Genomic DNA, 16,190 nt, shown 5'->3' on the forward strand with positions numbered 1-16,190 from the left:
TGATGTGCATAAAGCATTGTCCGCCTGAGGATGAGAAATAAAGCACTGGCAGACTCCAGAGAAATGAAAGTGGGGAAGTGGAGGCATTCTCAGGGATAGAATGGAAAGGGAGGCTAAGGGAGTCTGAAGGAATTGAAAATCAGTGGCAGCACAAGACAACAATTCTATTAACCCCTTCGCTGCCAGGCCTTTTCCCCCTCCTGTGCCGAGCCTTTTTTTGGCTATTTGGGGCAGTTCGCGCTTAGGCCCTCATAACTTTTTGTTCACATAAGCTACCCAAGCCAAATTTGCGTCCTTTTTTTTCCAACATCCTAGGGATTCTAGAGGTACCCAGAGTTTGTTGGTTCCCCTGAAGGAGACCAAGAAATTAGCCAAAATACAGTGAAACGTTTTTTTTTTTTTTTTTAAATGGGAAAAAAGTGCTGCAGAAGGCAGCTCGTGGTTTTTTCCCTGAAAATGGCACCAACAAAGGGTTTGCGGTGGCAAGATCACCATCTTCCCAGCTTTCAGGAACAGGCAGACTTGAATTGGAAAGCCCAATTTTTCAATACAATTTTGACATTTTACTGGGACATATCCCATTTTTTCTATTTTTTGTGCTTTCAGCCTCCTTCCAGTTAGTGACCAAAATGGGTGAGAAACCAATGCTGGATCCCAGAAAGCTAAACATTTCTAAAAAGTAGACAAAATTCTGAATTCAGCAAGGGGTCATTTGTGTAGATCCTACAAGTGTTTCCTACAGAAAATAACAGCTGAAATAAAAAAAGATTGAAATTGAGTTGAAAAAAACAGCCATTTTTCTCCACGTTTTACTCTTTAACTTTTCCCTGCGATGTCAGATTTTTGAAAGCAATATACCGTTACGTCAGCTGGACTCTTCTGGTTGTGGGGATATATAGGGCTTGTAGGTTCATCAAGAACTCTAGGTACCCAGAGCCAATAAATGAGCTGCACCTTGCAATGGGTTTTTATTCTATACCGGGTATACAGCAATTAATTTGCTGAAATATAAAAAGTGAAAAATAGGTATCAAGAAAACCTTTGTATTTCCAAAATGGCCACAAGATAAGGTGTTGAGAAGCAGTGGTTATTTGCACATCTCTGAATTCCGGGGTGCCCATACTAGCATGTGAATTACAGGGCATTTCTCAAATAGATGTCTTTTTTACACACTGCCTTACATTTGGAAGGAAAAAATGTAGAGAAAGACAAGGGGCAATAACACTTGTTTTGCTATTCTGCGTTCCCCCAATTCTCCCGATAAAAATGGTACCTCACTTGTGTGGGTAGGCCTAGCGCCAACAAAAGGAAATGGCTCAAAACACAACGTGGACACATCACATTTTTTCACAGAAAACAGAGGTGTTTTTTGTAAAGTGCCTACCTGTGGATTTTGGCCTCTAGCTCAGTCGGCACCTGGGGAAACCTAGCAAACCAGCGCATTTTTTAAAACTAGACACCTAGGGGAATCCAAGATGGGGTGACTTGTGGGGCTCTGACCAGGTTCTGTTACCCAGAATCCTTTGCAAACCTCAAAATTTGACAAAAAAAAACACTTTTTCCTCTCATTTCGGTGACAGAAAGTTCTGGAATCTGAGAGGAGCCACAAATTTCCTTCCACCCAGCATTCCCCCAAGTCTCCCAATAAAAATGGTACCTCACTTGTGAGGGTAGGCCTAGCGCCCACGAAAGGAAATGGCCCAAAACACAACGTGGACACATCACATTTTTTCACAGAAAACAGAGGTGTTTTTTGCAAAGTGCCTACCTGTGGATTTTGGCCTCTAGCTCAGCCGGCCCCAGGGGGGGCAGAAATGGCCTAAAATAAATTTTCCCCCCAACCCCACCGGGAAGCGACCCTTGCGTACGGGGTAGCTCCCCCTGCGTGACATTGGCGCGAAAAAAAATATATCCCCGGTGCCTGGTTGTTTCTGCCCCCCTTAGGGGCAGATTGACCTAAAATCGTCCGGGGGCAGAAATGGTCTAAATAAAATTTGCCCCCCAGGGGAGCAACCCTTGCCTAATGGGTCGCTCCTCATCTCTAAAAAAACAAACAAAAAAAACCCCACAAAAAATAATTTGCCCTGGCGCCTAGAGGTTTCTGCCCCCCTCCCCGGGGGCAGATCGGCCTAATAACAATAGGCCGATCTGCCCCCAGGAGGGGCAGAAATGCCCTAAAATAAATTTGCACCCCGCCCCCCTAAACCCCCGGGGAGCGACCCTTGCCTAGGCCAAATAAAAAAGATCCCCGGTGCCTAGTGGTTACTGCCCCCTTTGGGGGCAGATTTACCTAAAATCGGACGAAAATGATACAATTTGCCCCTCCATGGGAGCAACCTTTGCCTAAGGGGTCGCTCCCCATCTGTAAAACAACAACAACAAAAATCCCCGGTACCTAGTGGTTTCTGCCCCCCTTGGGGGCAGATCGGCCTAATTAAAATAAGATGATGGCCTAAAATAAATTTGCCCCCCAGGGGAACGACCCTTGCCTAAGGTCTTCCCCTTCCATCCCTGCTTTGGGGGGGGAGAACCCCACAGATGGAGCGCTAGCGCTCCCTCTGGGCTCTGTGCGCAGGACGTAATGGTTATGTCCTGGGCACACGAGCACTGTGCCTCAGGACGTAACCATTATGTCCTGGGCACAGAAGGTGTTAAGGCCAAAACCTGACATTTTATAATTTGACACCCTTGTTAATATTTGATTCACTGATAACAATGCACATGACAAGACATTCTTACACACTAGCAATACTTTTTCATGCACCAGCGAAGTCCCTGCTGCTAGACTCCCCCATCGTGAACTCTCCATCAAACCCAAGTAGATACATGGTCAAGCAGGCTTTGCGACTCACGCCTGAAGGTTAATGACTGACAGGTCACGGGTTTGGTAACAGATAGCCAAACATACAAACATGAAAACTTGGAACAGATCCCACTTATAGGCAGTAAAACTTGAGGGGTCCCAGGAGAGTAGCCCCAATAAAGCACATATGGCTGGAGGAATGCATGCGTTTCGTAAACACCATGAAGTCAGATGCTACACATAGTTACGTCACTATAAAGTCAGATGCTACACATAGGTGCACTTAGCCAATCAGGACACAGCACAGGCAGTGACCACGCACACCTCGGTCCGACATATTGACACGTACTTGCTGGCCCACAGTGTGTCCATGTCAGGTCAAGGCCCATCTGCTTTCCCTATCTAGGATTGTATCTATGACTCTGACGAATGTTCACTTTTTATTACTTTATTGCATCAGAAGAATGTATAAAACCCACATCAAACCGATGTGCTACGAGAGAGCCCTCAGACCTCAGTTCTGTAACTGCTCTCCCAGATGTAATGTTTAATTAAACAAACCATTTCCGGTTTTGCCAGTCGCCTCTTGTATTTTGTTTTTTAGGGTAAAATCTCATTCAGAATATATTTCTATAGCATCCAACAAAAAGATAGCGATAGAAACATACAAGCTAATAGACGTATTGATCTTGTCTTAATTTTACATAGCATATTTCTTTCATCAATCACTAAAGACCATCCTGTCCAATTACATAATAAAACTACAAAGACTGCAAAAGAGAAAGATACGTGTGAATGAGTAGTTTTTAAACCAAAGTACTCTTAAAAATATTACCAGGAATAATTATTTAGACCAAAGGCATATTAAGATCAAATGCATCTTTTGAGAAACTTCGAGTTGTAGAACTTGACAAATTACACAGAATTGAAAAAATCTTAGACTTGTCAATAAATTATATATATATTCAGGTGCACAGAACTGTGCGTTACCATTCTAGAGCTTCAATATACCATGTTCACTAATAATTTTTAATGTCCAGAGCTGGAAGGTCAGCATTCTTTCACACTAGTAAACAAAGGGCAATACAAATTGTGTCATTTGTCACCACCTTATCTAAACATCAAACCCCAGATTTATCAGATGTACAAGATACTGACATTTGGCACCTGCATATTCTTCTGATGGATACTTCTAACTGCAGATTCCTCACCTTCTGAACCAATACCAAAGCAGAACCCCCTCCTCCCGCCCCCCCAAAGACACATACCACTGGGTGACTTATGCCTTGATGTACCTCCAGATCTATATGCTACTTGTGGTCAAGCCGATTGGGGATAAAATATACAGAAGACCAAAGTCCCTATGAAGGTGGATTAGGTTTCTGAAGGAATCTCGAGGCAGGAACTCCAGTGTGCAAAAGGTGCTACACTTAATTTTCTCTGAGGTGGTGAAAAAAAATGTAACCAAGGCATGCACCACTGGGTGACACTGACAGGACTTGTCTGCTCTGGCATAGATGGACCCTACAAGGTGATTGCTGAGTGATATTCCTCGAAAACCCTCCTACTGCCAAAGTCTCAGTGCCTCATGACACAGTAGCTGTGACCCCACGCCACCTTGGTTTTTGCAGTACCACTTGTGAGTTGTGCCCTATTTGGACCAGGGCAGGTTTGCCTTTCATGGACAGCAGGAGGGCCTTCAAAGCCAACCTGATGGCACTCAACTCCAGGACACTAATATAGTGCCTCTGTTCAACAGAGACCAGAGGCCCCTGATCTCTACTTCATCCAGGCGACACTCCCCCAACCCATAAATGATACATTTGTCACCATGGTCAGATCTAGAAGGGGCAAACAGAACTGCCTACTGCAAGTCATGTTCGGCTTCAGCCATCAGTTAAGGTTCTGGGCAATCTCTTCAGAGGCATGGATGGTATCCAAGAGACATGTTCAATGCTGGGACCATCGTAGACAGAGTTTCTATTGCAGAGGTCACATGCCACCGGGCATAAGGCATTTGCATAATGAGAGACCACAAAGCCTCAGGGCCATCCTCACCAGAACACAAGAACAAGCTTGAAACATTGAGACCACATCTCAAATGTCCAAGACTCGCTTTGTGGGTGGAAAGGCACTGTTTTCCACTGCATCCAGGGTAGCCACTGTAAAGGAAATCCTCTGCAATGGCTGAAGGTGGGATTTTGGAACACTGATAAAGAATTCCATTGAGGGGACATGGCTTCAAGGCTATGCTAAGATGGCGCCTTGAATGGGGAACTCTAGCCGAGGAAGGCATTTTCGGGCAGGAATCTGAAGTTGTCTGCTTCCCTGTTAGAAATTGGGTCTTAGTTGGCAGAGGTATGCAACCTGTCCAAGTAGGGACCACAATCCTAGTTAAGCCACAACACAACACAAATTATTCTGTGCTTACCGTCTGGTAGCTTGGCACAGACCAGGCAGACTTAACTTAGAATGCAATGTGTAAAGTATTTGTGCAATAACTCATACAGTAACACAGTGAAAACACCACAAAAATACACCACACATGTTTAGAAAAATAGATACTAGTTATCTTATGTACTCAGCTGCTGACGGGGGAGATGATCGGAAGGGCAGGGTGGCAAACATAGGGATGAGGTGGTGGTAACCTCATGCTGAAGCCGCCTGGGCCAAAGAAGACAACATCAGGGTCGCACTAATGCACTCTAAGGGTACAGTGAATGCAGCTGCATCACAACAGAACTAGAAGGATTAGTAGCCTGGCAACCTCGTCTCAGATGGTGGTGAGACGGTAAGTGCCCGGGACACGCATTAGGGAGGAAAGTGCTCCTTGTGAATGCAGGTGAAGTGCACCATCCAAAGCTGTTGAGGGATGGGTAGGGACAGAAGAAACAAGCACACCACTGTGAGGGTCCCCCCAATCAATGCTAATCTGGGGGGCTGCACAAAAGAGAAATGTTTAGCAATATTGGCGAGAGATGGGGGTCAAGGTGTACCCCCCTTTTTCAGTGTTGCACATTGAGGACTGCCTTGACCTGTAAACTATAACACTGTAAACTATAACACTGATACTGGCCTAGTTGAATTTTTGTATGAAGGTAAGAGCCCAACTCCGAGAGCCAAGCGCATGGGAAATCAAAGGCTGACTATTGAGCCCTCCCCAGGAGATCACCAAGGGGCAATACCTGGGTCAGCCACCCAGGGAGCCCATATTATTACTGGCTGGAAGGGGGTCCTATCTGCTTGAAGGACTGGGAGTCATGGTCAATGACAAAGGGTAGAAAAACCTGCAGCCCTGCAGGCATGAAATCAATACAGTGTCAATGGACAGAAATGTCATATGCACAGAGCTTAAGAAAACGTTGGCTAGTATAAATGCATCCAAACACACCCTGGAGGGTCACTTGGATTCTCTCAAAGTCCTGAAAAAAAGGTTTGCCACTTCCAAGACACTACCCAATGCTTGTACGCCAGAGCAGATAATGTGGAAGAGTGGTTTAGACACAACATATGTGTGGTGAGGTTTCTGAAAAAATGCGAAGGGAAAGAGCCTGAGCAATTACCAAGGATTTTATCAGAACTGTGGTTCAGTCATAAGATATTGCCATCCATTTTTTGCTTGAAGGGCACACAATGTACCTGGGGCTTCACCCAAATCAGGTGCCAGATAAAGACCGTATAACTGTTATTACAGGAGTTGGGACAAGATCCTCGGGGCTGCACGCCGAAGTGGTCCACTGAGCTATGGAAATCACCCCATCATGAATATCCCAGATTACACACAGGACCTGCAAGCTAAAAGATGGTTCTTCAATTTATCAAATGTGTTCCAATCCCACAGCAATGAGGAGGAAATTTTGTTGGGACAGCAGTACATAAAAGTATGTGTCCTGCAAGTCCAAGCACACCCTCCAATCCCTAGATCTAGGGCAGAAAAGACCTTGGCCAGGGTTAACATCTTGAATTTGTCCTACCAAAGGAAGTATTGAGGAACCAAATGCCCAAAATGATCACCAAGAAGAAATAGCACCCTCTGTCCCTCTTTCCCTGGGGGGCGGGATCTTCTCTAGTGCTCTTTTAGCCAGCAATAACTGTACATCTTTTGCAAGGGAGGAGGCACATTCTGCCGAAGTCTAAGTAAATATAGGAGGGGAGTATGACAGAGAAGGAACAGCAGCACAACCACAATGAACAACCTGCATTACCCACTGGTCTGAGTTAACTGCACTCTACCAGGGCAGACAAAAACATTATTCTGCGATCTATTGGCTGCAGATGACCATCACAGGAGGAATCAAAGAGGCTTGGTGGCAGTTGAGGCAGGTGCAGTGAAGAAAGAGGACTGACCTTGCTGGTGGCCATGTCCTTTGCAGTACAGTGTCCCACTACAGCCACAAGAGGGCAGACCAGGTTGCTGAACAGGCAGAGGTGGCTGCGTTTGGTGGTAAACCAGACCTTGGGAGTAACCTCGAAACATGCAGTATTGCTGGGTTGAACTGGCAGGCTGAAGATAACAATCCCAAGGAGGATGCGTAGCACGGATTTCTGTTGTCAGTGAAAATATGTAAAGTAGCCAACATATCTCTGAGACCATTTTAAACATATCTGTAATGCCAAACACATTTTAAGAAGCACTGACAAAGCCAATAGGTCTTGTCTTCAGAATGTGAGTGCCAAACTGTTGGCTTTGCCAACGCTTATCCATAAAGTGTAATGTAAACAAAAAGAACTAAAAAACAAAACATTTCAAAATACTGAAGGATAAGCAAATATCCGATAGCATCTCAAAACCCTACATTTAATTCAAGGTCTTCAATCTAAATAGCATGATTTATTTTTCAAATACATTTCACTCAGGAAACTTAAAAAAGAATAAGTTAGTATCTAAATGTAAAGGGAAATGCTTGCCATGGCCTAAAAGAGGAAAACAGTGTGGGGGTGTGTGAGTATAGAGATCACGAGGGAGAGAGCTAAAAAAAAAAAAAAAAAAAGTGTGAGCAGTAGATGGATGCAAGTCAGCCAATCTAATGGACTGCAAAGAGGTTGTGTTACAGGGAAGACACAAATAAGTGAAGAGGTATGCAAGCCATTGACAAAGCACACACGCAAATGAGATTGACAATAAGGCCAATCAATGGTATGCAATGAGAGGGCTCGAAGCCCATGGTATGTTTATAATAGGTCATTTGCAGCCAGACAGATTGCGCTGCCTGGTAGGCAAGACCAAAAACCTACGAAATCTGGGCTGGTGAATTACCTGCATTTTTTCAGCCCCCAGCCCAGAGTTAGCCCAGCAGTTTTTCTGATTATCACCATTACCAGAAGGGTTTAATCATCTGCCCTGATAAGTTTTAAGTGTGAACTTGGGAAGATAAAGCTGTAGCTCAGACAATAACAGTTTGAAGATAAGAACCCAACACAGGCCAAAACTAGATCTCAGAAAAGAGTCTGCATTCCACTATTCGAGTTGTGTCGAAGCTAACTTGTGGCAGTGATTATGCACAAAATTGATGTGAAAGTGAGAGACAGGCAGGTCAATGTGTGTACACCTACCACCACATTTTGCACCCTGAGTCTAGAGATCATGTTTTAGGGTTCCGCCAGTACTTTATTGCATTCCGCAATATGAATGATTGTGGATTATCCCAGTTTGTGCTGGAAGAGTGTTCCAGAATTAAAATGTCTGCACAGAGAAAGAACAAAGACCAATTTTTCTGAAGAACAGGATGATCAAGAGCAATGCAATTCTGGAACCGAGACTGCTTTAAGGTTCCAATAAGTACATACACAAAGGACCCTTCAGACCAAGCCCAGTTTAGGCTCGATTTGCATCTTTTTTCAGATGTGGAAAGTTTGAACGCAAGTGCTCAAATAAGGCCTTTATCATCTTCTCAAACCTAGAACATTGTGGACATAGCCTGGGGAAAAAAGTCAACAGGAAGATAAGTGCAAGAAAAAGGAGTTACATGCCTTTTTTGATTCGCAGACTTTTGAAATACCTCAATCTCTTACCAACGAAGTAAACACAAAAGTGTCTTCTTCACTTCATATGTATGCATGTATATGCCTCCATTGGTACAACTGAAAAGGCTGTGAAATAACAGTACTTGCATTATGATGGAAATGCATTAAGTGGCTTTGTGGCTTACCTTGGTGCTCTTGTTGAATTGGGCTCCACTCTCCTCCTGTACAATGTTATATGGAATGAAAACATCGAGGTGATAAAGGTCAGGGCGTCCCCACAATACGATCCGGTCCTCACCCAGGTCCAGCACCAAAGATTTGACTGAAGGCTGGAATGATAAACTGTAACTTGTGTGTACTGTACTGGAAAAGAGTTAGCATTCTAAAACCTTCCTCATACAGCTCAGGCACAAGAACAGTAAACAGACACTGCTTTAGCACTGAAGGACAAGCTCAGTATTTACAAAAAAATTCTGTTAAAGTTTCAGCCTACTGAAGGTGAATAAAAAGGCTTTAAAGGGTGTTTTTAAGAAGCTGGCCAGGAGGAAGTCACTACATGTGTTCATTTGCCTCACACTCAAATGTAAATGCCACAAATGAGGACTAAGGAGGAAAGGTGACTCTCAACTTGTGTTTTTGCCCGAAAATTAGTAGTTGGACTGGAAAGTGATTTGGTATTTGTTTTAACTACATAGTTTTGAGTGCTGTTACCCATACACAAGGAAACATCATTCACAGCACTCTCAGTACCCACCTTTTTTCTAATGTAGAAAACACCAGTTTGAACCATCACCTCCATGGGTCTCAGCATTGGTAGAAGGACTTCAACACCAAGAAGATTGTGTTTAGATACTTACATGTGCTGCAGAGAATTTGCCTCAAAGATTTCCCCGAAATGTGCCTCTTCAGACGGAAGAGTTATCCTACCACAGGATTGACAGTATATACCAATTATTCCAAGGTTGAAACCAATCAGAGATAGAATACATAGGGCTCAACTGATCTTTTGTGTGATCTCAGCGATTGTGGTGCACCATCCTAGCATAATGTCTGGTGGTCCAAGGAACATCTATTACCAACATGGCTGTCATGGTCTCATTGGTCAAGAATGTACCCACTGACTGGCTGGAAGAAGGGTTTTGCCTAGCTGGAGTTAGGAGACACCTCTCTGAAGTGAGTCCTTCCTGAGGAATGAATAGGATTGCTGGAATGGTGCTTCTAAAGTGAACTCAACACATTACTGTGACACTACTCGAAGACAGATGTCCATGCATAGGTAGCAACACTATCTTCCATGGCAAGAAGCCTGTCATTGGTATTCTGGTATGTAGGAAGCTGGGCTGGTGTGTGGTGGGCACAAAAGGTACTTACACCTCATACCAGGTCCAGGTATCCCCTCCTAATGAAGTGTGGGCAGTATCTAGAAGTCAGGCTCTCTAGAGGTAGCTGTGGATGAGCAGCCAAGACTTATCTAGGAGGCATGCAAAGCTCATGCAATACACAGCACTTACACACATGAAAGAAAACACTCAGTTGTACAAAAATTACCACAAAATACTAGACAGGTAACCCACCCTTAGGAGGCAAGTAATACACCAAAAATATACACTAGTACTCAGAAATAGCCATAGAAAAGGTTAGAAAACAGTGCAAATAGCAATAACCAATAGTGACCATAGGGGGAGCACAAACCATATACTAAAAAAATGGAATGCGAACTAGGTACCACAAAACAACAGAGGTAAGTAACACAGTACCCCTCAGCGACCAGGAATGCAGGAGTAAATCATTGGATTTTCCCCAAACCACCCAAAGGAGGAAAAGAAGAAAAAGAAGACACCCAAAGAAGACTGCAAGAAAACCAGCGGTGGATTTTTGAAGAAAGAAGGCCTGTTGGAAAAGGGGACGAAGTCTAAGAGTCACAGTGGAGTCCAGGAGGAGTAGGAGCTACTACCCATCCAGCTGTGGATGCAGGAGTTAGTTGACGGTGATGAACAGGTCAGCACTGCAGCCCTGGAGCCAGAGGAGAGTTCCTGGTGAATGCAGATGAAGCCCCACGCTGAAAGGAAGATTGCAGACGAGTGACAGTGCAGGAATCCCACAAACAAGCCTTGGTAAAGGCAAACTCACCGTTAGTGGAAAAGAAGTGCTGCTGGGGACCAAAAAGGTCCAGGAGGACTCAACCTAGGAGGGGGGAGACACAGGGGACCCTCAGCGTCAAAGAGAGTCCACAGGAACAGAGGCAGCACCCACAGGACGGCGACACAGGAGTCGCAGAAGCAACATTACAAAAGAGGATCCCACGCCGCAGGAGAACCATAAAGGAGGCTGTGTGTTGCAGGATGGAGTGCTGGGGGCTGGAGCTACACGTTGCCTGAAGATCCCTTGGAGGAGATGCAAACAAGCCTTGGCAGCCGCAATATATGAGGTGCACGAGGGTACTGTCCTGTGTGGGAAGGTAAAGGCATACCTTCACCAAAGTTGGGCACCTGGCAAAGAGGACCAAGAGGACTACTCCGGACCACCACCCGTGATGCAGGATCCATGCAGCTCAGCAGGAGAGGGGTTCCATGCAGCCGATTGTCGCTTGTTGTAGGTGCCTGCGGTTGCAGGGAAGTGACTCCTTCATTCCAAGGGCGACGACTCCTTCTTGTACAGGCAGAGGAGTTGCAGTCTTCTGAGGATGCACGGCGAGGAAAATGTTGCAAAGCTGGCAGAAGCCCTGGAAACAATGTTGCTGAAGAGTCGTTTCTTCTTGGAAGCAGCTTCTCGGGCCCTGGATGTTCCAGTCGCAGTTCCGGAGGCCAGAAGTCAAAGCAGAGGTTGCAGAGGAGTCCTGTTGGAATCTTGCAAGCTGAATCTGAGGACCCACCCAAGAGCAAGACCCTAAATAGCCCTGAAAGGGGGATTGGTCACCTAACCAGGTAATCACCTATCAGGAGGGGGCGCTGATGTCACCTGCTTGGCCAGGCCACTCAGATGCTCTCAGAGTTCCCCACCAACCTTGGAAACAAGATGGCAGAACACAGAGACCCTGTGGAGGAGCTCTGGGCACCACCCATGGTGTGGTGATGGACATGGAAGTGGTCACTCCCCTTTCCATTGTCCAGTTTCGTGCCAGAGCAGGGCTGGGGGGGAGGAGGGGTCCCTGAACCTGTGTGGGCTGGTTTATGCACAAAGGGCACCAAAAGTGCCCTTCAAAGCAAACCAGTGGCTCGGGGAGGCTACCCCTCCCAAGCCAGTCACACCGATTTCCAAAGGTAGAGGGTGTTACCTCCCTCTCCCAAAGGAAATCCTTGTTTTGCCTTCCTGGGCTTGATCAGATCAAGCAGCAGGAGGGCAAAAAACAGTCTGAGGGGTGGCAGCAGATGGGCTGCCAGAGAACCACGTGAGACTGGTGGCAGCAATGCTGGGGGTCCTCTAAGGAGCCCCCAGAGTGCATGGAATCATACTTCCAATACTTGCAACAGTATTGGGGTACGATTCCAACATGTTTGATACCAAACATGCCCAGTAAACGTGTAAAATGGCATCCCTGCACTCACAAAGTCCAGGAGAATGGATCTGGAGATTGTGGGACCTCTGCTAGTGCAGGGATGTCCTCACACACAGGTACCTGCACCCTGCCCTCTGGGCTGAAGGCCTACCACAGGGGTGACTTATAGTGACCTGTAGTGAAAACGGGTGCATGCACCAGTTTAACGTAGGCTGCAACAGCAGGCCTGCAGAACCCTTTGCATGGGCTCCCTATGGGTGGCAGAATAACTGCTGCAGCCCATAGGGATCCCCTGGAACCCCAATGCTCTGGGTATCATATACTAGGGACTTACATGGGGGGACCTGTATGTCAGTTGTGGGAAGAAAAAGGTACAATTTAGAGGAGAGAGCAAAACTACTGGGGTCCTGGTTAGCAGGTCTACAGATAAGCTTATTTAGTCATTTGCACTTCTCCCTAGAACCAGTGAGAAGACCCATTCTGTCGAATCCATTGGTTCAGGAATTTCTTTATCCAAAAATGTCTTCAATTCAGATTCAACTTTTTCCCAGACTACGATGGGTATATTTTAACCTTATGGGCAACTCATTTGGCATCAGGTTTTTAATTATAAGGTGTGAAAATATGTAATCTTACAATTTTACCAGAATCTTTTTTTGAATATTATTCAAGCAACTTTCTAGCCATCTCAACACTCTTAGCCACTACCACTAGTTGATCTGGACTATTTAGAGTCAAAATTATGCAGAAGAACTCTCGATCAACCAATCCTTACAGGCTTTTTTCAGCAGCACACAGCTTGCCGGTAACCTTATTTCCTTGAACTCTAAGGCAACTCTTCTAAAGTCCAGCACTCAAATTGGTTCACCTGTAAAACTATCTGCTTTATTATCTGGAGGTTCTAATAACTTAAAGTATATTTCTCTTTCTAAACATGTTTATCTACTACTGTATATTACCTGTATAAAGCAACCTAGAGTCTGTCAGTATGTAGAGTTTTTCCTCTCCCAATTTTCATTTCGCAAACAGGTTTGCTTTTAGAAGCCTTCAGTCCTAGTACATCATCATCATCTCCAATATGTAAAACACAGCTGTTTTTAAAAGACTTGTAACTCGTGCAAAATGCCGCACTGTGTTAAATAACTGTGTTAATAAATTAAGTTGGTATTCTCAGATTGAGTTTTGAGAAACTGCTAGTGCATCAAACAGAAGATAGTATGGCCACAGAGTTGCCTAAAAGCTCCAACCTTCCCATTCTAAATAGAATTGTGATTTTTAATTAGAACATTTTTGGCATACTGAGGGACATTTCTTTCTAGGTGCTATATGGTCGTTACTACACATCTATATTATTTTACATCAACATTAATGTTTTTCCTATATACTAAAACCTCAGTCTTCTTTTTTTTCTCCAAAGACTTTTTACCAGAAATATTACCAATTATTTCAGCCACTTGGCATTCTCAAGTACAGTTTTCGCACATCCTGAATAATTCAAACTTGTGAACAATGGCAATCACATTCTTGAGAACCACATCTCCATTCATCCACAGTCTTTCTTATGCCTTTGAATTAATCATAATTGGTCACATGCAATTTTGTCATGCATAAATTACTAAACAAACGGTGTATTGTATTTTCCCAGAGGTAAAACAATCATCAAATGGTTCCTTATCTTCAGATGGCGGGATGTGCACAGCATGTGTATCTGCAGCTACACATGCCATCAAACATTATATATATATATATATATATATATATATATATATATATATATATATATATATATATATATATATATATATATATATTTGTTTTGCAAAATAAGTCCTTAACACTATGTTCTTATTCTTTTCTGTGCCACTTCTTACTCTTCAGTAAGCAATGAGCAAAATCACTGATCCTATTCCGTATTGATTTTTACTCTGCTAGTATACGCAGAAGGTTGTTGGTAATTGGGCACTCTTTTGGCTCTATATCTCCCTAATAATTGTTCACATATCTAGGATGTTCTACCCTTCCCATCAATAGGATACTATCTTCAAAATTAGATTATTATTTCTCTTTTGGGCGCCCTGGTATGCCTTTTAAATCACCTTTTCATTAATGTTTGGTACATTATAGTATTCATTTTATGGAATTTTTGATTGTATAATAGTCATATCTTTATTCACAGCCAAAACAAAGTCCTTTGGACAACACACGTGTTGGCTGCCTTTATGACTGCGGATTGAAACATACCATTATCAATAACGAATGAATAAGGAAACATGTTATCAAGTTTACATATATTTTGCCCATTCGTATTTTGATTAATGCCAAAGACTTGGTATGAGTGTTCTCATCGCTGTGTTGATATGCAAGGGATGACTGCACAGTCACTTTCATCATATCTACGGGTATCAAGATGTCTAGATGGTAGAACAGCGGTACTTAACCTGTGGTCCAGGGGACCTCAGGGAGAGGGACCTCAAAGCTTACTCACAGGGTCCATGACTGCTTAGAAAATTAAATAATATTGACAGATTAATAAAGTGTACTTTGATAAAGAAGCAAAACTGAAAAATTGAACATTTTAAAAGGTTCTGTAAATGTGAAGGAATTTAAAATGGGAGACTATAAATTAAGTTGGTATTCTCAGATTGAGTTTTGAGAAAGTGCTAGTGCATCAAACAGAAGATAGTATGGCCACAGAGTTGCCTTAGTTGAATTTAGAAAAGCTCCAACCTTCCCATTTTAAATAGAATTGTGATTTTTAAAAATATTTCTTTATGAATGAAATACAATATTTCATCATGTGTGTATATTCTGTGGTTCAAATCATTGAAATTGATTAGGCTGGGGTTACCGGTTTCTGCTAATGAATCAGTTGAGGGTCCCTGGATTCCAATAATTATTCAGTGAGGTCCTTGGATTTCAATAACTATTAAGTGTGGGTTCATACAAGTCAAAAAGTTTATAACCACTGTTGTAGGGCACCACTTTTTCAATTATATTTTTTGGTGTCCAGTAGTTAAACTTATAACTTTGGACTGTATATTTACTTAAGGCCCTGCTCCTGGATTTGCAAACTTGATTCCATTTGCTACCATTGTATCTTCATGACATCGGCATCGAAAGTACCCCATCTGCTCTAAAGTAGAATTTCAAAGTAGTTTGAGCATAAAGGAGGCACAGGAAAACAGCATTGGCTCAACTGGAGTTGCACCACAGCTCGTTGTCAAATTTGTAGTGTTGCAAGCCCAAAAGTAAACAAGCAATAGGAAGTGGTAGGAATTTGAAACAACTTTTTTTTCCAGAGTTAGCAATCCAGGTACAGCTCCTGTCAGCTGCAGGGTAGGCCTTCAACTGCCTCAGCTCTCTCTGAGGTTTTTGATACAATCCCCAAGGTCAAATATGCCCTTGTGAACAAATGCCCTTGTGCTGATTAACACTACTGATAGGGAGCCAATGAAGGCTGTTGAGATGAGGAGAAGTGTTCTCCCTGAGGAAATATCAGAACTGCTCTCCTGGCGATGTCCTGTAACAGTTGCAGCCAAATTAACATTTACTTAGGTAAACAAGGAAGATTTTCGGTTTTGTGGCTAAGATTGCCTGATTAACCATCTTCCAAAAGATTAAATGAAATATACACCACAAGGAACACAAGGTCAGGAAACATGATGAATTTATTATGGATTTCTAAAGCTTAAATCACAAATAAGCACTGGAACGGTATGCACAGAATTCTATCCTGATCAACAGAAGCAAGTATATCAATAATAAAAGTAGGCCACCAAAAGTTGTTTGTTTGCAACATTCCCAAAAATCACTATTTCAGTTTTTCACAGTTCAATTTCAGATAGCTTAGCAAGATCCAATGACATTTTTTTAGCATACAGTCACGAAAGGGTCATCTGCGTAGCATTAAAGTTGAATACCAAATGA

The 16,190-nt window shown here is 43.4% G+C and overlaps 1 protein-coding gene across 5 annotated transcripts in view; it reads right to left on the reverse strand.

Moving 5' to 3' along the window:
• Positions 1 to 16,190, reverse strand: part of PIH1D1 (PIH1 domain containing 1) — a 69,952-nt gene that overhangs the window by 2,543 nt on the left and 51,219 nt on the right. For all 5 annotated transcript variants that reach the window (XM_069200823.1, XM_069200821.1, XM_069200819.1 and 2 more), the window contains exon 10: positions 8,953 to 9,096. In XM_069200823.1, coding sequence (XP_069056924.1) covers positions 8,953 to 9,096 — 144 coding nt within the window. The remainder of the gene's footprint in view (positions 1 to 8,952; positions 9,097 to 16,190) is intronic.

The sequence above is a fragment of the Pleurodeles waltl genome, chromosome 7, assembly GCF_031143425.1.
Source record: "Pleurodeles waltl isolate 20211129_DDA chromosome 7, aPleWal1.hap1.20221129, whole genome shotgun sequence".
Lineage (NCBI taxonomy): Eukaryota > Metazoa > Chordata > Amphibia > Caudata > Salamandridae > Pleurodeles > Pleurodeles waltl.